Source organism: Myotis myotis, unplaced genomic scaffold, assembly GCF_014108235.1.
Source record: "Myotis myotis isolate mMyoMyo1 unplaced genomic scaffold, mMyoMyo1.p scaffold_m19_p_30, whole genome shotgun sequence".
NCBI lineage: Eukaryota > Metazoa > Chordata > Mammalia > Chiroptera > Vespertilionidae > Myotis > Myotis myotis.
In genome coordinates, this window is record NW_023416336.1 from 1,948,101 (window position 1) to 1,968,991 (window position 20,891).

General features: G+C 48.4%; 1 protein-coding gene across 1 annotated transcript in view; it reads right to left on the reverse strand.

The window, feature by feature from the left end:
• Positions 1-20,891, reverse strand: part of VWA3B (von Willebrand factor A domain containing 3B) — a 134,856-nt gene that overhangs the window by 83,443 nt on the left and 30,522 nt on the right. Inside the window, exons 7-9 of the mRNA XM_036302281.1 lie at positions 19,642-19,757; positions 3,059-3,184; positions 365-561 (exon numbers count right to left, since the gene is read on the reverse strand). Coding sequence (XP_036158174.1) covers positions 365-561; positions 3,059-3,184; positions 19,642-19,757 — 439 coding nt within the window. The remainder of the gene's footprint in view (positions 1-364; positions 562-3,058; positions 3,185-19,641; positions 19,758-20,891) is intronic.

The following is a 20,891-nucleotide window of genomic DNA, read 5'->3' on the forward strand; positions in this document are numbered from 1 at the left end:
CTGTGGGCATCTTCACAAGTAGTTTCCTTCTTCCATTCAATATGGAGGAGCACAGGGCGTCTCCTTAGAAATAATGTTGCATATTTCTGAGACGCATAATGCCTGAATTACAAGCCCAGCTCCTGGCTTACGTATAATTATTGTATAGTTCACTTATCTCTAGAAAACATTCCCAGAGCTGGCCTCCACTCCCACAGGGGAGTGTACGGTGAGCAGCAGTGTACGGTCCTTCTGCATGGACACCCAGGCAGCTTCCCCCCACGCCGCCTTTAACCTGGTGCTGCCCTGGGCACTGGCCTGAGGGAGGCCTCGCCTACCTACTCAGGGCACCGAGAGAGGCACGGCCCCGCGGGAGTGCACTTACCGCACTGGTCTGCATGGACTCGTTCTCGGGTTTGGCTTTTATATCAACGACTCCATCAGCATGGCGGAAGGAACAGTCAGCAAGGACGCCATAAAATGACAGCTTTTGGGCTTTTAAGCCATATTTCTGCAGCCACTTCTTAGAGTCCCACATGTCTTCTGGATTTGGTTCACTTCCAACAGAGGTTGTTCCTGACTCTATTTTTGGAATCACAGTTCATTAGCCATTCAGATTACACAGCCATTCATATTGCACCCCCACCTTAATATTCACCATGCTCAAACGTTCTTTGGGGGACCCCACTCACTTCAGGAAGCGTGCTTTCCAAAGCAAGGGTGGCAAAGAATCAGTTCACAAGACTAGAAGGCCAGAGCCTGCTACACTTCATCTAACTTCCTCTCTACCTAAGGTGACTGGCCCCATGCATAGGTGGAGATGGCCAATAGACCAAGGCGGTGTGTTTGGGAGAGCATTAAACTTGGGGTCAGAAGCTCTGGGTTCAAGTCCTGCCTCCATCACTTTCTAGCTTGGGCAAGTTCCCACAGTGGTTTGTTGTTTTTAATTGTGGTGAAACATACACAACCTAAACTTAACCATTTTTAGGTGTGCAATTCAGGGGCATTAACTACATTCACATTGTTGTGCAACTATCACCACCATCAAACTCCAGAACTCTTCCAGTGTCCCAAATGGAAACTCTGCAGCCATTAAATAATAACTCCTCATTCCACATGCCCTAGGTCCCTGGGAACCACTATTCTACTTTCTGTCTCTACAAATTTGATTATAAATTTACCTCATATCAGAGGAATCTATACTAATAAAAGGGTAATATGCTAATTAGCCCGGGTCGACTGGACATCTTCCAGACGTCCGACTTCCTTCTGGACAAAGCCATGGTGGCAGGTTCTGAGGCAGAGGTGGTTAGGGGCGATTAGGCTGGCAGGGGAGCAAGCAGTTAGGGGCAATCAGACCAGTGAGGGAGAGCAAGCAGTTAGGGGCGAGATCAGGCCGGCGCAGGGGAGCAAGCAGTTAGGGGGCGATGAGGCCAGCAGGGAGGGCAGTTGGGAGCAATCAGGCCGGCAGGGGAGGGCAGTTGGGGGTGATTAGGCCGACATCTGAGGGCAGTTGGGGACAATCAGGCCAGCAGGGGAGCAGTTAGGGGGCAATCAGGCTAGCAGGCAGAGGTGGTTAGGGGCAATCGGGCAGGCAGGCAGAGGCGGTTAGGGGTGATCAGGCAGGCAGACAGGCAAACGGCTAGGAGCCAGTGGTCCCAGATTGTGAGAGGGATCCCAGATTGGAGAGGGTGCAGGTTGGGCTGAGGGATAGCACCCACCCCCCACGCATGAATTTCATGCACTGGGCCTCTAGTCATATAATATTTGTCATTTTTGTGTCTGGCATATTTTACTTAGCATAATATCTTCAAGGTTCATCCATGTTGTAGTATGTGTCGGAATTTCCTTCCTTTTTAAAGTTGGCTAATATTCTGTTGTGTATACTAGTATGTACTAGTACACATCTTGTTTATCCAGTTGCCTGTCAGTGGACATATGGGTTGTTTATCTTTGGAACTTATGGATAATGCTGCTATTCTTCTCCTAGCTTTTATGCTATTATTGTCATACATTTTACTTACACATCTGTTACAGACACACTATTTTTGTTCCAATGGTTAATTGTCTTAAAGATAACTGAATAGAAAAATATAACATATTTATCCACGTAGCTCTTTCTGGTGTTTCTTTATTACTTTGCATAGCTCCATATTTCCATTTATTTTTCTCTCCTCCTGCCTGAGATTGCTGCCAACATTCCTGCAGTGCAGATGTGCAGATAATAAAGTCCTTCAGCTTTTGTATGTCTTAAAAAGTCTTTATTTTTGTTTTTGAAGTACATTTTCATGGGACATAGAATTCAAGATTGAAAATTTAGAGGACTGAATGAAAGATGGGGCCCCACTGTCCTTTCACTCCCAGCAAGAAATCTGCTGTCATGCTTATCTCTGCTCCTTGGTACAAAGGACTTTCTTCTCACTCCAAAACTCAGGCCCCTCTGAATCCTCTTCTCAACTAGACTGTGATTCTTGGGACTTCCTGCTTATCTTTGCATTGCCCCGTTTCAGCAAAAATCCTGCTAAGTCAGTTTAGCCAGAATCCCCTCAATACCCCAGGTGACCTCTGATCACTGTGGCCTGCCCACAGCAGGAAACCTAGCAGGTCGGTTTAGCCAGAAATCACCCCCCGACACCGTCCCCCCCCCCCCCCCAGCACTCCCCGATTGCTGATCTTTCCTCTCAGTGGTTTTCTGTCTACTGACCTACCCTGACACTGCTCCATGGCTATAAATCTCGACTTTTCCATGTTGTGTTCATAACTGAGCCTAGTTTGTATCACCTCTTTCCCTATTGCAATAGTTCCTGATAGAATCTGTTTTTATTGCTTTAACTACTATCCGGCTCTAGTTTTAATTTAATAATTTTCATAAACACAAAACACACACACGCATGCACAACCACACACAAACATGTATGCACACGCATGTACACATGCGCATGAACACACGCGCCACAGCTCCAGATGCTCCCCGCAGGTTGGGCTCAGGAGCACTCCTTGGGCAAGAACTTGGAAGCAGCCCCACCCCAAGCGGCAGCAGCTCTGACTCTTGCACAGGAGGGACATGAGCAGTACCCACCGCTCTCCGCTGCGGCCATGTCAGACTTGGAGGGCTCGGCCACCAGCCTCTGGATCTGGGCCAGCGTGCTGTAGGCTTCCTCCATCTCCCTCCAAATGAGAAACACGTCCTCTCGGACCCCGGCTCCTGGGAGGGAAACACAGTGTGAGTGGCTGGCCGTGGCTGGCGGTCCAAGCAGGCCTGGCACTCCCCGGCCAGTTTTCTAGAACATTTTGAACATCAAATTCCATGTGCCAAGCAGAACATAAACAGGCTCATAGATACAAAGAACAGACTGATGGTTGTCAGAGTGAAGAGTGGTTGGGGGCTGGCTGAAAAAGGTGAAGGGATTGAGAAGCACAGGTTGGTAGTTACAAAACAGTCATGGGGATATAAAGTACAGCATAGAGCAGCCATGGGCAAACTACGGCCTGCGGGCCGGATCCGGCCCGTTTGAAATGAATAAAACTAAAAAAAAAAAAAAGACCGTACCCTTTTATGTAATGATGTTTACTTTGAATTTATATTAGTTCACACAAACACTCCATCCATGCTTTTGTTCCGGCCCTCCGGTCCAGTTTAAGAACCCATTGTGGCCCTTGAGTCAAAAAGTTTGTCCACCCCTGGCATAGAGCATATAGTCAATAATATTGTAATAATTATGTCTGGTGGCATGTGGGTACTGGAAGTCTCAGAGGGAACACTTTGCAAAGTATATGACTGTCTAGCGGCCCAGGGGTGGGCAAACTTTTTGACTCGAGGGCCACAATGGGTTCTTAAACTGGACCGGAGGGCGGGAACAAAAGCATGGATGGAGTGTTTGTGTGAACTAATATAAATTCAAAGTAAACATCATTACATAAAAGGGTATGGTCTTTTTTTTTTTTTTAGTTTTAATCATTTCAAACGGGCCGGATCTGACCCGCGGGCCGTAGTTTGCCCACGGCTGGTCTAGCCAATATGCCATACATTTGAAACTAATACAGAGTAATACTGAATATAAACCGTAATTTTAAAAAATACAAATAAAATTTTTAGAAAAGAAGTACTAACTGGTAGTTATAGGATAGTTACGGGTATATAAAGTAAGCATAGGGAATATAGTCAATAATATTGTAACAACTATGTATGGTATCAGATGGGTACTAGATTTGTCAGCGTGATCACTACATAATTTATATAAATGTCAAATCATTGCGCTGTACATCCGAAACTAAAATAATACTGTACATCAAATGTAATTGAAAAGTTAAAGTTATTTTTTTAAAATTTCCATGTTTCCCAATAACCTCTGGGAAGCAGAACTGAAATCCCTACGGAAGTGCTGTCATCGCAAGAGACTATGGCTGCGCGTCTGGGCTGTAATAAATCATAAATCTTTATAAAGTAAGCATGTGTAGCAGCCCAAATATTTTAAGGTGAATTACTGATAATACTAAAATATGATAAAGAATAAAAATATTCAAAGGCACCTAATAAATGCCAGGTGAATGTGGCAGGGAAGGGAAATGTAATGGTTTAGGAACGTGACGACCCTTATCCATTCTTGACTTAGCTGAGCCTGCCTTCTTTGAAAGCACCTTCCCAAGTCTTTCTTTTCCCCTGAAGTTACTATGAGTCTCTGGCCTCCTTTTCTGGACCTCTGCTGTCTCGGTTTAGGGCTAGGTTAGACTGTATGACTTTGTTTTTCATGGCATGGCTCATTATGTCACTCTCACAATAATCAATCACAGAGCGTCTATGGTAAGACGTCCACGGCTGGGCCAGAGGCTCTGCCTCACGTAGGTTCTGCTCTAACACATTAGCAGTTTCTGGAGGTTAAGGAGGTGTAAGAGCAGGAAGGATATAGGTGTGACTAAGTACAACAGGAGGGGTCCTGTGGGGTGCTTTGACTGTACCAATGTCAGTATCCCAGCTGTGATACTGTCCTATGGTTTTACACGGGGGATCTGGGTAAAGGGCACATGGATCTCTGTGTCACCTCCTACAACTGTACATGCACCTACAATGATCCCACACCTCTGCGCTGCGTGCACATGGCCAGTGGTGACTGTAAAAGGCTACCATGAGAGGAAGATGCCATCCACCCACTTTCAGTGGTATCTGTGGGCCCCACCAGCCTGGCACTCCTCAAGGCACCTGGGCGACAGGGGAGTCCCTGGCCCTGTGCTGCTTTAAACAGTTGTATAGACAAGAATTTAGCAGTTGTATTTCTCATTTTAAAATTCCATTCCAATAAAAAAGTTATGTGGGTCTGTTTAATCCTCACTCAGGGATATGTTTTTTATTGATTTTTAGAAAGAGGAAAGGAGAGAGAGAAACATTGATTGATTGCTTCCTGTATGTGCCCCAACTGGGGACAGAACCTAAAATTAGGTATGTGCCCTGAACAGGAGTTGAACCCTGGTGTATGGGACAATACTCCAACCAACTGACACACCCGGCCAGGGCTGAAAATGTTATTTAAAACAAACAAACAAACACACAACAACTCTACTTCACAGACTGTATAGAGTTGGCTCAGAGAACACTGATGATGTTATCATTGAAGCAAGCTGGGTACAAATTCCATATTGATAAGTACTTTTTGGGGTGCTTGCTATGTGCCTGACATTATGCTTGGGCCTTCCTGGACATTTTCTTGTTTCTTCTCACCACAACTCTGCGAGCAAATTCTATTCTTGTTCCCATTTACAGCTGTGTAAACTGAGGCAGAGCGAGCTGTCCAAGGTCACACTGTCAGTGAGTGGCAGAGCAGAGTCAAATCCAGGTTGGTGCGACTACACCAGCTCAGCTGCTAGGACTAGTTGCCCTGATAGAGTGGTTACCAAGGGGCCCTGCAGCCCCTACTCCAGCTGCGACAGACCCCACTTACCAAACCTTTCTACTAAGTCTCCAGCCACAGAGATTGAGGGACCCCCTTACCAAGCCTGTCCACTAGCAGTCCCAGGACACTGAGAGACACAGCCACAGAGGAGGAGATCACAGGTCTACAGGCCACCCCAGGAGACTCACCCACCAGGCCACAGGGCTGACCTTGAGCCGCCAAGACAGATGGGGCAGACCAGAGTCGATGTCTCTGAGGTGAAAAGTAGTCAGGAAGGGCGGACACAAGGAAAGGGACGCCGGAGCCAGCCCTCCCGATGTTGGCCAGATCGCCTAAGCAGTGGTCGGCAAACTGCGGCTCGGCAAACCGAGGCTCGCGAGTCACATGCGGCTCTTTGGCCCCTTCAGTGTGGCTCTTCCACAAAATACCGGCTCGTCCACAAAATACTGACTTCTGCACATGGGCCACGAAGTTTCAATCGCACTGTACGTGTGCGCCCACACGTGGTATTTTGTGGAAGAGCCACACTGAAGGTGCCAAAGAGCCGCATGTGGCTCGCGAGCCGCGGTTTGCCGACCACGGGCTAAGGGAGTATTCGTGACTGTGCCTGTAAAGAAGCGGGTGACAGCCCCTGGCAGCGATGGGGCCACCATGGCTTTGCGACCATCAGCAGTCCAAGGAGTGAAAGGTGGTGGGCACCCAGCTCCATGCGGCAACTCCAAAAGTATCCCCACCGCTGTGGCCAAATGCAAACCCAGAGCCACAGGCCTTTCCGATGCTGGGGGAGCCAGCAGCGGCGTGGTAAGTAGCAGGGTTCTCTCTCAAAATGTTTCAAACGAGTCAAGGCTTCCCACTGGTATCTTAAAAGGGAGTGACCACAGGTCAGCATCCGAGGAAATCCCGCCGGCTCCTGATGCAGGGACGGGAGGGTGTGCCTCCGGGGCGGCAGTGACCTGGGCGCGCCCTGTGGGACCGTGGTCGGCACTATCACCACACTGGTGTAGCCATGCAATTAGGCAGCTATAGGTTCTTACGCTGGGGATCGGGAAACAGAACAACTCAAAACGATCCATTTAACTAGTTTTGTTTAAAAACAAAACCAACCCAGCTAGTGGACAAGGAAAGCCACAGGCCAGTAAAAGGCATGACTCCATATTAGGGGTTCTGCTTCCAGTCCCTGCACAGCAGTGCGGACGAGCTGCATTTCCCCGGGCCCCTCTGCGGGGCTTGGTGGATACAGGACAGCTGCAGCCCAGGGAGACAGCCCAGGGGAGCAGAGAGGAAGGAGTTCAGGCACAGGCAAGCTCAGTGCCAGGGAGCTCTGGGAACTTGAAGTTCTCCAGGCTCACCCAGAGAGCGGACGAAACAACGATGAAGCCGTCGGGATCTGGCCGTCGGGGCGTCGGCCAGCCAGGCCTGCAGTGCTCACAGGCAGGACACGGTTCCTCATAGAGACATCCGGCGGCCTGAGAGACCCTCCCACCCAGCGACCCTTCCTGCACCCCCCAATACCCCCACACGCCTGCAGGCGCGCCGCACGCTGACATCAGCTGGGAGAGATGCCGCATTAAGCTGCTGCTCTTCATTTGCTCCCAGAACTGATTTCTCAGACTGGCTGGTCTAAATGAAATAAGACCAGGTCAGATATACTTTGATGTGTCTGATGAAAGGGGACATACTACATCCACAAAGAGATTGAAAGTGGTGAAACCAGCAGTTTTTGTTGTAATGTAAAAATCCCCAGGTACGGGTTAAAGTATGTATTAAGGTGTTTAGTCCTGGCCAGTGGTTACATCGTCAGCCCGCACTAAAGGGTCATGAGTTCAATTCCCCACCAAGGGCACGTACCTGGGGTGCATGTTTGATCCTCAGCCTTGGGAGGGGGGGGCATGTGAAAGGCAGCTGATCAATGTGTCTCTCTCACATTGATGTTTCTCTCTCTCTCCCCCCACCTACCTTTTTCCCTTCCACTTTTTCTAAAAGTCAACTGAAAAAATATCCTCAGGTGAGGAGTAACAAACAATGTATATATTAAGGGGTTTTGTTGTCAAGAGGTCACTGATCTGATGACCACCCCAACCGCAGAGGCCAGTGTGCAGCTGCCGCAGTCTCGCCCGATGGAATCAACCACCAACTGAAGCAAGTCGAGTCACTTCGCCATCTGGATAAACGTCTGACCTCTTCTTGGGGACATGAATGTATATGTTTCACAAGGGCCAGGATGCCTTTAAAAGCAATTTCAAATACCACGTGTGGGCAGCTCTCAGTAGGGGGGTGTGCCACTGGCTCCTGGGGCCTCTCTTCTGAGTAGAGCTCTGTGATGTGCAGCTGTAAGGCCACCTACCAGTCCAGAATTCCACAGGCTCCTAAACCCCGCCCGGGTGCATTCTGAGGGTGGGGCACCCGGAAATTAAAAGCATCCCAGTGATTCTTTTGCAACAAAAGTTTGGGGCTTTTAGTCTAATAGATGAGAAAGGCATGTAAACAAGTTATTCCTATAAAAACATTCTTAGGGGGAAAATAAAGTTCGATGATTTCCAGAAACAATATCCCAATATCCTGATGTCCCTGCTTCTGCCTTGACGTCCAACCTCCTGGATCCCATGCCCGGCCGCCCTCATTGATCTGGTTCACAGCATCCTACTACTTAGAGCACTGTGTACCTTAGATGCATTTTATAATGGCTGCTTCCTGCTGATACATAAAGGAGAAAGAGGGGGAAAACAAAATTTACCGCGTACCAGCCAACATGTTGGGCCCTGAAATATATTAAGTCATTCACTCTCACAACAATCATACAAGTAGGGATTACCACCCATTTACAGATAAGCAGACTGTGGTTCAGGGAAATTAGGAACTCGCCCAAGGCCACACAATTGCTAAGTGGTAAAGTCAGGACTCTGCTCAGGTCTGTGTGCCCAAAGCCGAGATACACTTCCCACCCCGGGACACCGTGCTCCAGCAGCCTCCCACGCTATGGCTGCTTTTAGTTTCCTTCGAGGGGCTTATAGACCCATCACCTCCCAGGATGGAAACCACCCAGGCTAATTCTGAGACACAGGTGACCACGGTGGTTGCCCCCCAAGGCAGGGCCTGATGTGACGTTCTGGTGAGTCACAGCACACACCTGCCGGCGTGGCTGGACTCGGCCTGCCCTGGGACGCAGCCTCCACAGCCAGGCCTGCTGGTGAGCAACTCAGAGAGCTCGCAAGGGTCGGGCTCCTGCCACCTGCAGCTTCTCCCCCTTGTCGAACTGTGACTTCCTTGGACCCGGAACTGTGTCTGTCGGTTTTGGTGACCACTCTCCCTGGCACGCCCCGACTCCTGGCAGCTCCTTCCAAACAGAACAGCGGTCGCCAACCACTGCCTCCTTTCGTCACCGCTCCCCAGAGCTCAGCACGCTGCGGGCTCTCAGATAACAAACGCAAGTGGATCTCTCACCCTGAAATCAGAGCAAGTTTTTCAAATGTTACCAGAAAGCCTCACTATTGCTTTTTCCTAGTAGCTCCATTTAACTGTTAAAAGATTTTGGAGGGATTTCTCTATGCTCATGTCTTGTTAGGTGACACAGGCTGCATCACTCGGTCACTTCAGCATGATTCCAGGAGACTTTTTCTAAAATGTTTTTTATTATTATTTTTTAATCAGAGAGGAAGGGAGAGGGAGAAAGAAATAGAAACATCAATGATGAGAGTCATTGATCATCTGCCTCCAGCACGCCCCCCACTGGGGATTGAGCCTGCAACCTGGGCATGTACCCTTGACCGGAATCAAACATGGGACCTTTCAGTCTGCAGGCAGATGCTCTATCCACTGAGCCTAACCGGCGAGGGCCCAGGAGATTATGCTGGTGATGGAAGAACTGGGCTGAGCCTGCCCACCACTGCCCAGGCCAGGAGAGGTACAGTGAGTGGTGGGTGTCCTGGGGGCAGGCTGGCCTGCAGCCAGGAGCTGAGAATAAAACCAGGAGCCCAGGATGCACACCCACTGTGGGAGGAGGAATATAAGGTTCCCTGCCCTCATCAGGGCTTCCTCTCCCATAGGGAAAACTAGACCTGCACATGCGTCCGGTGAAGGTGAGCGCTGAGGGGAGAAGAGGTGCAGGGGAACAGTTCTTAAGTTCTAAACCGGGATCCCGGAGCTACGGAGACAAGGAGCCACTTTTCAATCCGCAAGCAGAAGCATAGTGGGCATTCCAGGAGTGTGGGTTCCCTCCACAGGAACCATGTCTTTTATTCCTTTTGCATCTCCTCAACCCGAGTGAGACTGTAAAGCACACAAATGGAGTTTAATAAATGCTTGTTAGCCAACCAGATGATTGTCTCCTAGCAGAAAAATATAAAAAATAAAAAAATTCAGAGCACCCATGGTTAGGAGGAGCAGGACCTGGAGGTCAGTGACGTCCTGGGCCATGTCAACTGTGATGTGGCAACAGCTTTGGGATGCAGCTGCTCCAGCTCCACCCACTGAGTTAAACTGAGTCCTGGGAGAAGGAGGCGCCCGCCCTCCTGCGTCAGAAAGCTGTAAGCAGGCGCCCATCCGCGCTTCTAAATTAAATTAGAGACAAGGAACAAGGCAGCAACGCCACGGCCAGTGATGAGCCAGGAAACCGTAGCTAACTAAAGGTCGCCAGCGTCTACCAGGAACACAACCTGGTCACTTTTCCTCCTTAGGCATAAAAGCCTGAGCATATGCTACAGAGAATAAAATCTGGCCTCGCAATATTCAGTTTTAGTCCATGCATTTTTCTCCCCCAACACAAAGGAAGTGCAGCTTTCAAAGACAGAATGAACCACATTTTTACAGCTACACCACTTCTGGACTTAATACCAGTGGGAAAGGGCAGCTTTTCTGCTACTGTTTTGCCAGGAGATACTCTCAGAAAAACTGCCTTTTTCCTATTACCTGATCCTCCTTTTTACTTATTCATTGCTAGGTCTTTCTCGTGAGCACACGGAACCCTACCTGCCGGTTTAGCTCCATTAGCAGGGCCTGGCCAGCATGCGGTGCTGGGAGGGGCTGAGGCCAGCACGGCCCAGTGGGAAGGGGGTGATGGATCGATTAGTGATGAAATGAATGGGTGGGGTGGGCCTAGACGTGAAAGTGCTGTGCTGTCCGACCCGATCTCCTGGAACTAGGAGAGGGTTCTGAGCTACTGGTTTTATTGGTTGTACCTATGAAAAATATGTAAACACGCGGAAGTTGAAGCTGTGCCCCAGTTGTCCGCAGCTTGTCTCCTCCTTCTGTTCCTCCTCCTCAGTATCTATGTATATAAAAGCGTAATATGCAAATCGACCAGATGGCAGAACGACTGGTCGCTATGACACGCACTGACCACGGGGGGCAGACGCTCAATGCAGGAGCTGCCCTCAGCCTGCAGGACCCGATCACCTGATGGGGAACGGGGAACCGGGGGTGGGTGGCGGCAGATGCGGGCGACATCAGGCCAAGGCAGGTGCAAGCGATCACCCCGCTGGTTGCCTTACAGGCCTCGGCAGCAGAGGGTGGGGCCGGCTGCTGGTAGCCGGGGAAGATTGCCCCTGATCGCACCCCAATGACACAGGTGACCTCTCCCTTCCTCTCAATAGGGACATCATTCATGTCCTCAGAGTGCTATTAATAGTGCTATTATTCCCCCATCAGGTGGTCAAAGCCAGGCCCAGGGACCCTTCCCATGCACAGATTTCATGAGCCAGACCTCTAGTAAAGTATAATGCTCTGGCCTGAAATGGGAGCTCAGAGCTCTGACGGCGGCAGTCAGCCTGGGTGCTCATCCTACCACAGAGTCCCTGAATTTCAATTGTGAAGAGCCTGACACTGTAGGCCATCTGAAATAAGTCCATGTGAGCGCCCCCAGTGGTCCAGATCCTGGGCTGGCTACATCAATGCCAAAATTATCTCTTTTTATAGCCGGATGCAAGGCCCTCATTGAGAATTTTATTATTTTGGTTTCATTGAATTTTCTAGCATAAAACAGGAAGAGAGAACCAAACCAAAAGATGAGATTTGCCTTAAACCCAAAAGATCAAAAGCCTTTCTCCTTCCCAGGAGAAACTCCCCAAACCACTCAACAGACCCCTCACTCAGGTCCACAGGGTTCCACAGCCTCAGGAGCAGCTCCCCAAAGGAGGGGGACTGGACCTCGTACACACACAGTCCCTGGGAAGCACCGGCAGTTCAAGGGCCGCCCCAAGACAGCAATGACCCAGCCCCGACCAGGACAATCCACCCAACCTGACAGTTCCTGAAGCCCAACTTACAAATATGCCGGCACTTCAGATCTCCCCCTGAGCCCAGTCTGACAATAGGGAGTGGGGGAAAGTCCTCCCAGAAAGGGCCCCGCCGTGTACTACTCCTCACCTAGAAGGGCAGGTGCTCCGGTCCCAGCTCTGGAGCGGTCCCCCCAGCGGCCCACTCCTAGTATCAGCCTGAAACATGGATCTTCCTCCCATCTGGACACAATTTAACAATTCAGTACCCACTTCCTCACTCCAAATTCCAGTGCCCACCCATCGTATGCGTGCAGATAAGCTGGTCAGCAGCATGACTATTCTGCTAATGCTCTATATGACAGAAGCTGCCATATCTTGTTGGATTATCTTACTTTCTAGAACCAATGGGAGGCCACTTGGAATCCCACAAGGAAACTAACATGAACTGAATGCCAATCTTGTACTAAACATTTCTGGGTGTGCCATATGCTTTTATTGTTCCCACAACCACATGAGGTAAGTGCTATTATTCCCATTTTTACAACTGGGAGAACATCTGTCAGAAAGGTTAAGTAACTTGTCTAGGTCACACAGTAATTAGTGGCAAAACTAGGGTATGAGCCCAGGTCTGACTCCAAAGTTGATTCAATATCCAGCAAACACTTTCCCAGAGCTTAAAAAAAAAAAAGAATCACAAAAACAAAAGATTGTGACAAGCTCACATTGTTGTTCAGCAAATATTTATTTCCCTTCCATCTCAGTGTGAGTGGAGACCTCCCTTCCCACAACTGTTGAACTTGGTCATATGATTTGCTTCAGCCAATGGAGTATTAGTGGACGTTACATGAACAGGGACCTTACACATGGCTGCAGGGTTTGGCTTGGCTCGTGTGCTCGCAGCATTTGCTACAATAAAAATGTACCCTGGATAACACCACTTAAAGAAAGATGAGTCCACCCTCGAGTAATCTAACTGCAGTTGATCTGTAGACCTGTGATCAAGAAATAATGGCTGACATTTTCCAAAGTTGGTGAAAACTGTAAACCAACAGGTCCAAGAAGCTTAACAAACCCCAAGGACATATTTTCATTAGGATTGGCGGGAGGCTCAATGGCAAGGTTTGCTCTTAAAAAGAAATAGCGAGAGGCTTCAAAGGCAAAAGGAGAAACAAGGGAAGGTCCAGGGAGGATGTATGCTAGTCTTTCCTCAACCCTCAGGGTCAGTACCATCTACCGAAATAACATCTAACGAAGAGGGTGAGAAGAGAGTGGCGGGAGGGAAGAGAGGACATGAATTCTCATCCAGGCTAATGTGGGGAAACCAGACACAGTGCAGGCAAACAGACACCAGAAGTCAAGGGCAACAAAAGAGTTTGCCGTAGGTTCTCAGAAATCCTAGGGAACCCAGCCAGTGTTGTCCAGTGGTCGAGCATTGACCTATGAACCAGGAGGTCACAGTTCAATTCCTGGTCAGGGGGCATGCCCCAGTGGGGGGCATGCAGGAGGCAGCCAATCACTGATCCTCTCTCATCATTGATGTTTCTCTCTCGCTCTCTCTCTCCCTTCCTCTCTGAAATCATTATACATATATATATATACACACACACACACACACACCCATCCCACGTTCAAAGGCTGTTAAATAGCATTGTTTACCCATATCTTCAGAAAAAAGATCACTTCTACTGTTGTGGTAAACAACCTGCTTCCCTACTTATAATGGTCTGGCCCTCTAGCAACTTCAGCGTGAAATTATAGCTAATTTGCCTACAAATGTCAGGTGGTCATAATAATCTGGCCACTGTGTGTGTGTGTGTGTGTGTGTGTGTGTGTGTGTGTGTGTGTGTGTGTGTTTAAAGAAATCCAGGGAAGGTCTTCAGATAGCCCCTGACCACAGAATCATGGGTCAGAGGCAGTTTTCTCTCTCTTTTTTCAAAATATATTTTTATTGATTTCAGAGAGGAAGGGAGAGGGAGAGAGAGATAGAAACATCAATGATGAGAGAGAATCATTGATTGGCTGCCTCCTGCCTGATCAGGGATTGAGCCCAAAACCCAGGCATATGCCCTGACTGGGAATCGAACCGTGATCTCCTGGTTCATAGGTCGATGCTCAACCACTGAGCCACACCGGCCAGGCGAGGCAATTTTCTCTTGATCCCTGTGGTGGACAGGCACGACCATCTAGACAAGTGCTCAGTAGAGCTGACACAATAGGTACCATGAACCTTAACCCCCTTCCTATCGTCTCTCTGAGTATTGTCGACAGAGAAGACGGACCACGCACTCCTGGAAGGTAATGCAAGAAAAACTTAAATGTATTGCACCATTGAATGCACCAACCTAAAGAGCACTCGCTGCCCTTGTTAAGACACCCAGAAAGAACAGCCTGGAAAAACAAATGGGAAAAATTTCACCTGAGGGACATTCTTCCGAGGAATTAATGTCCATATAAGAACCCAAAGCGAGCACAGAATAAATAAATGACTGTACTTGCTGTATCTTCCCTAGAAAGGGAAGACCAGAAGGGAAAGGGCCGTGAAGCAGAGCAGGCGGCCAGGAGCAAGCCTGTCACAGAGGAATGTAAGATGTTACCAAGGCAGCCAGAGAGACAGCGGTTAGGAAGTGGATGGTGAATACAGCTATGAGCTACTAAAGAAAACATCCATTTATAGCCGTACATTATGCATATCTCAAAATAAGTCTAGGTGCTCTAAAACGCTTTTTGTTTTTGTTTTAAACTCAGGCCATAAAGAATCAATGGAAAAGAGACAGAGTCACTTAAGTTATAGGATTTACAGGTTGAATTTACAGTGCAGAATTTAAGGTTGCATATAAAATATAGCCAAAATCAAAAGGCAAACAAACAATCACTAGGATAAATTATCCATAAGTAATAGCACCAAAGAGTTAATGTCATTAATACACAGAGTTCACACAATATAGGAAACACAAGACCCCAGCAGACAGAGGAGCAAAAGACAGAGACAATTCACAAAAGAAGTTACATACAAAAATGTTTACTGCTTTTCACGACAAATTGACATTAATTTCTTCGTTAAAGAAAGTCAGATGGAAACAATGAGATACTATTTTTATGCTAATTCAGGTTCAGTAAAATGGATCTTCCCCATACACTTTTTAAAAAATATATATTTTATTGATTTTTTACAGAGAGGAAGGGAGAGGGATAGAGAGTAAGAAACATCAGTGAGAAAGAAACATCCATCAGCTGCCTCCTGCACACCCCCCACTGGGGATGTGCCCGCAACCAAGGTACATGCCCCTGACCAGAATCGAACCCAGGACCCCTCAGTCAGCAGGCCGACACCCCATCCACTGAGCCAAACCGGTTAGGGCCTCCATATACTTTTGATGTGAGTTAACTTGTCTTGAAACATTTTTTGGAAAGCAATTCAATGTGAGAGATTACCTCAAAATATACAAATATATTGATCCAGTATTTTCACTACTAGAAATCAATCCCCCAAGACCTAAAATACAGGAGGAAATACACCACACACAAAAAGATAAGTGTTGTTATCATCTCTAATAGCAAAACAATTAGAAAGTACTCAAATGTCCGACAAGAAATTATTAATAAAATTATACTATACCGCAGCATTCATGAAGTATTGTGTATTTTTAAATGTCACAAAAGTTTTCTAGGAACATGTAAAAATACTATAATATTAAGTGGAAAATGCAATATTCAAGTGGATACGTGATATGACATTTATGCTTTAATTGTTTAAAAGAGTATAAGCAATGAGAAGATGGGAAGGAAAATCTTTGGTGGCAACAATATTTCTTTTCCTTCCCTCCCTGTGTTTTCCATCTTGTCTATACTGTGTCTGCAGAGTACAAGGCAGCCTAGTTTTCATGTGCCTGGGCTCAGACCTCGAGCTCTGCCTCTTACCAGCTGTGTAACCTCAGAAAATAACTCAAGCCCTGCCCGGCTTGGCTCAGTGGATAGAGCGTCAGCCTGCGGATTGAAGGGTCCCAGGTTCGATTCCAGCCAAGGGCACATGCCTGGGTTGCAGGCTTGATCCCCAGTCGGGGGGAAGGGGGTGTGCAGGAGGCAGCCAATCAATGATTCTCTCTCATCATTGATGTTTCTATCTCTCTCTCCTCCCTTCTTCTCTGAAATCAATAAAGAAATATTGTTTTTTAAAAGGGGGGGGCGCCCACATGCTAACCTAACCCACTCCGGGGAGGCCTGTGTGGAGGCCTGGCCTGGCCTTGCAAACTCAGACACCTAAAGTGACCACCCGGGATGTTCTGAAATTAAAAGAAAATAACTCAAGTTCTCTTCTGAAAAATTGGGATAATAAAATGATTCATCTCACATGGCTGTCGCGAAGATTAAATGAGTTAATGTATGTGATGCACCTAGCAACACACACCCCGCTTTAGCCATCTTAGAAAAAATCCTGTGAAGTGACAAAGTTAAACATTTAGAGGGCTGGTACACTTCATCACTCTCATTCAATAACTGGAAGTGGTTTCTAGGAAATAACTGGTGTAATCGAGAAAAAACAGATGATCATTATTTTTTAAGGTTTACAAATTATATTCTCTCTTAAAACACCGGAATTTTATACCAACCTATCAAATGTTATTTTGGAATTTGAGAAATTGATCATAGATGGACTGTGTCCAAATGACACATTTTTGAGATAAACACAATGAGTGGCAACATTATGCACAACAAGAAAATGTATAATAAGAAAAAGTGAAAGATCCGGTCCATCCCACATAGTAGATGCAGATACCAGGTTTCACATTTGGTCTTAGAGCTCACTTTCACGCACTTTCAAACATTTACGATGTAGCCTTTACCTCCAGGCAACTATGTAAGTCAATATCTCTTTCCCTTTTTCCTAGAAATCATGGGGGAAATGAGAATGAAAAAGAAAACAGAAATGCCTTCTGCTAAACTAGGAGACAAAAGTAACACCCAGAGAAGGGCTGCCAAGAGCTCAGTGAATTCCAACAAGTTTCTTCACCACCTTCTGTCTTGGTGCCCCCCTCACTGACCGAGGGCACTAACAGCCCCCACTCCACAGGGCTGTGACGAAGACTGAGTTAAATTTGACGAGAGGCTGGAGCCGTGCCTGGAATATGCCCAGCAATGTCTACGTGTTTGTTCCATTTTAAGATAATAATAATAATACAGCAATGGCAGAGAAACAGAAAGGAGAGTGGTGGGTGCCAGGGGCTGGGGCAGGGAAGAATGGGGATTTGTTGTTAATAGGTGTAGAGTTTCAGTTTCGCAAGATGAAAAGAGTTCCGAATATTGGTTGTACAACAATGTTAAATTGCGGACCAATAGTTTTATTGCTGGCTTTACCCAGTGGCCAGATAAGTTTCTATTGAACGAGTACAAAAAAACGTTTTACATAAATGTTAAAGGCACGCTTTAAAATTAAATACCCATTGCACTTTGAAGTTATTTATTACATATTCTTACAAACTAATATCTTTTAAAAGTTTTCTAAGGCCGCAGCCTTAGCAAACGAGAATTCTCGTGATCTGGCTGAAATGTGTTAATGTATTTACCGAAATAAAATGATTAAGATGTTCAATTTTATGTTATGCATCTTTTACTACAATTTCTAAAAATATTTATCTTAACTACAGTTTCTTTGTGCACTGGTGTAATGCACGGGGTGATGGTGAGTTATCCTCTGAAAGTCAATTACAGAATTAAATCTCTTTAAATGGCAGGTGATTTCCCTGAGCACCCATTCCCAGCCCCTCACTTGACAGTCTTGCTTTTCTATGCAATAGTTGGCAAGTTACCTGCTGAGGAAACCCTCCCTCCCCACACTGGAGGGGAACCTGAGGAAACTGGCACCCATGAATGCCTGAGACAGTTGGTGGGGGATGGGGCGGTGGGGGGGGGAGGGGGGACTGATCAGGAAAAGACTGAAGAACGGTCTCTGAGGCAGTTCACTGAGGGTGGAAACCACAAAATCTCCAAACAAAAGAGTCAAGGATTTGGGGCCGTTTCTGAGTGGGAGAGGTCGACTTGGAACGTTGGCTTTTCTGGGACACGGTGATGGACAGAGGAGAGAAGGTCCATATGTAGGATCTGGGGCTCTCTCCCCAAATTGAGAACATGTGATCACTGAAATGGCATTCGAGTGTCAGGCCACGCTCTGAGCCTTTTGTTCTAAGAGGAATGTTTTAATCTGTAATTTAATTTGTATACGTCGCAGGGTTGAGAAGATGACACTTGCAGAAAATGTAAGCTATGCAGCCAGATACGTCTCCCTTTGACACTGACTTCCAAGGAGTACAGAGGCCAAAATTAAACCCATTGGCAGTAACTGGTCTGCCTTGGGGAGCTGGCGACATCCAGTCTCCACCCCGACTGATCCATTGCCCGCAGGCTTCGTCTTGGCAGTTATTCCCAATAGGATGGCATACATTCTGAATTAACTTCTTAGCTTAGCATCAACCTTGCTTATCAATGGGTATTTTTTCGATTTCCTGGAGTTGTGTACGTCACCGTCAGAACAGAGTGTAGGCTGTGACCTGAAGCAGTGCCTGCCTGAGTGTCACAGGGACCACTCCTGCTCGGCTTGGGGCACTAAGAATTCGAATTCACAAAGCCTGTCTCTGACACACTTTGTGGCCCCACCCCCTGCCTTAGTCTCCACCTGACCCCTGGCTGCCCCAACCTTCCCGCCTGACACACTGCCCCCGGCGAAGCCCCAGTGCCCTTCCTGTCCTCTGCCACACTTACAGAGAGGAGTTTAGCAGCTTAACTGCAGCTTCTCCCTGTCCCCAGAGTCCTGCTTGCCTCGCGCTGAGGACAGACACCTTCTGCTGGCAGGAGGATGGATGGAGGTGGCTGGGCTTTCTCAGCCATCTGACCATCCTGTGCCATGTCACCTCACAAAGGCAGCACCTCCTCCCTGCTTCTCCCAGCGGTGGGCGGTGTGTGCCGCGTCCAGCACCTTACAGTCCCAAAGAAACTCCACCTCCTGGCTTTCCCAGTAACCGTCTAGCACCTTCCGAATCACCACCCTGCTTCTCACAGATTCCGCGAACGCATTTTCTATGCCTGCTCAACTCTCGGATCACACTCCTTGGATGAGAGGGGAGGTTCATTCAGCCCATGCAGAGGCTCCTGTGTGGCCTTGGCCCCCAACACGGGGCAGGCCAATCCCGCACGTGCATCTACAAGCTCCACTGTCCCTGCGTGAAGGGCCCCAGAAACGAGACTGTAGGCGTCCTCGCCACGGCACCCAGCTAACCTGGGCGGAAGGGCTCTGCCTGCCAAGAACTAAGGCCTGCGCTGACATGCCCCGGGGCCACGTCTCCAGAAGGTTCCCAAGTTTGTGAACACTTACCACGTAGGCCGCTTCCCCGGGTGATAAACTTCGGACCGGATGCTACACTGACAAACTCACCATTAGCACCATGAGCTCTGCCCCGGTACCACCTACATAACCCAAGACCCAGTCAGTCCCCGCCTGGTGCTTTATTCCTAAGACACACGACCACCTGCAGTCAGTAAGGCACACGCACACTGTTCTTTTCTATGCGAGGTACCTGGAGGGGGTTTTCCTTTCAGCTTCCTTGAATTCCTGGTCACTACACTGTCACCATCCTTTAGGGAGGATGCAGGGAATCCCGCATACTCTGTTCTCTCTGCAAACGCATGGAACCTGAAACGTGAAGAGATTTGCAACATTAGGCGGGAAAGTGGTGCTCACGCATGTCCATTCCGTCGCCCGAGACCGTGCACTTGCTCTTCCCCGCTGCCTGGCACCATCAGCGCTTCCCTGCACCTCGCCTGTTCCCCCAAGGGGGCACACAGGGAGGTGGGAGGAAACAGGGAACTGTGGATGTGTTGGGATGTTAACTGATCACTCTTCTCTTCATTACAGAGTCATTGCTCAGCCAAATGGTATTTCTTGAGCCTGGAGAAACAATACCCTGTACTTATGTTGATTCTTTGTTCATGGCAGCACAGTCTTGACAAGTCAAGTCTATCGTGGCCCCACAGTGCCCACAGCGCTGTAGTCAGAGCTCAGGCGACAAGGGGCACTGGCTCACCTGCCGATGGCACCTGCAGATGGCACCTGCCGATGGCCGCCAGGCTGCAGTCAGCTTGAGCTCGGCAAATACACTTCCCCGGGACCCACGCAGAGTCCGAATGGGAAGATTTCTTGTGTGGACGGTTTAGGGACTGAGTCCTCCAAGCGTGGCCCAGGAGAGCAGCGCCTGGGAGCTGCCCAGGACGCATGTTCCCGCAGCCACCACGACACTGAGTGCAAGCGGCACTTGAACAAGCTTCCGCCCCAGGGACTCGTGCTCCTTAAAGCCCAAGGAGCGCCGGTGTGGTGTGCGGGTCGTGGGCTAAGCCACGGCCGAAGCCACTTATCTGCAATCTAAAGTCAGTAGTCACGGGGAACTCTCCAGATGGGCGGAGGAGATCTCTGAGGAATGGTCCTCCAGCCTGTCGGGGTGACCTGTGGCTGCTCATCCCTCCCAGAGAGAACCCTGAAGCACAGGTGAGCGCGGGTGGGTGGATGTGGCCTCGCCTGGGCCACGGGAAGCCTCAGTCCCTCCTACTTCTTTTTTATTTTTATTGATTTCTGAAAGGAAGGGAGAGGGAGAGAGAGATAGAAACATCAATGATGAGAGAGAATCACTGATCTTGCACGTATTCGACTGGGGATTGAGCCCACAGCCCAGGCATGTGCCCTGACTGGGAATCAAACCGTGACCTTTGGGCTCACCGGTCGACGATCAACCACTGAGCCACACCAGCTGGGCAGTCCCGTCTATTTCGAAAG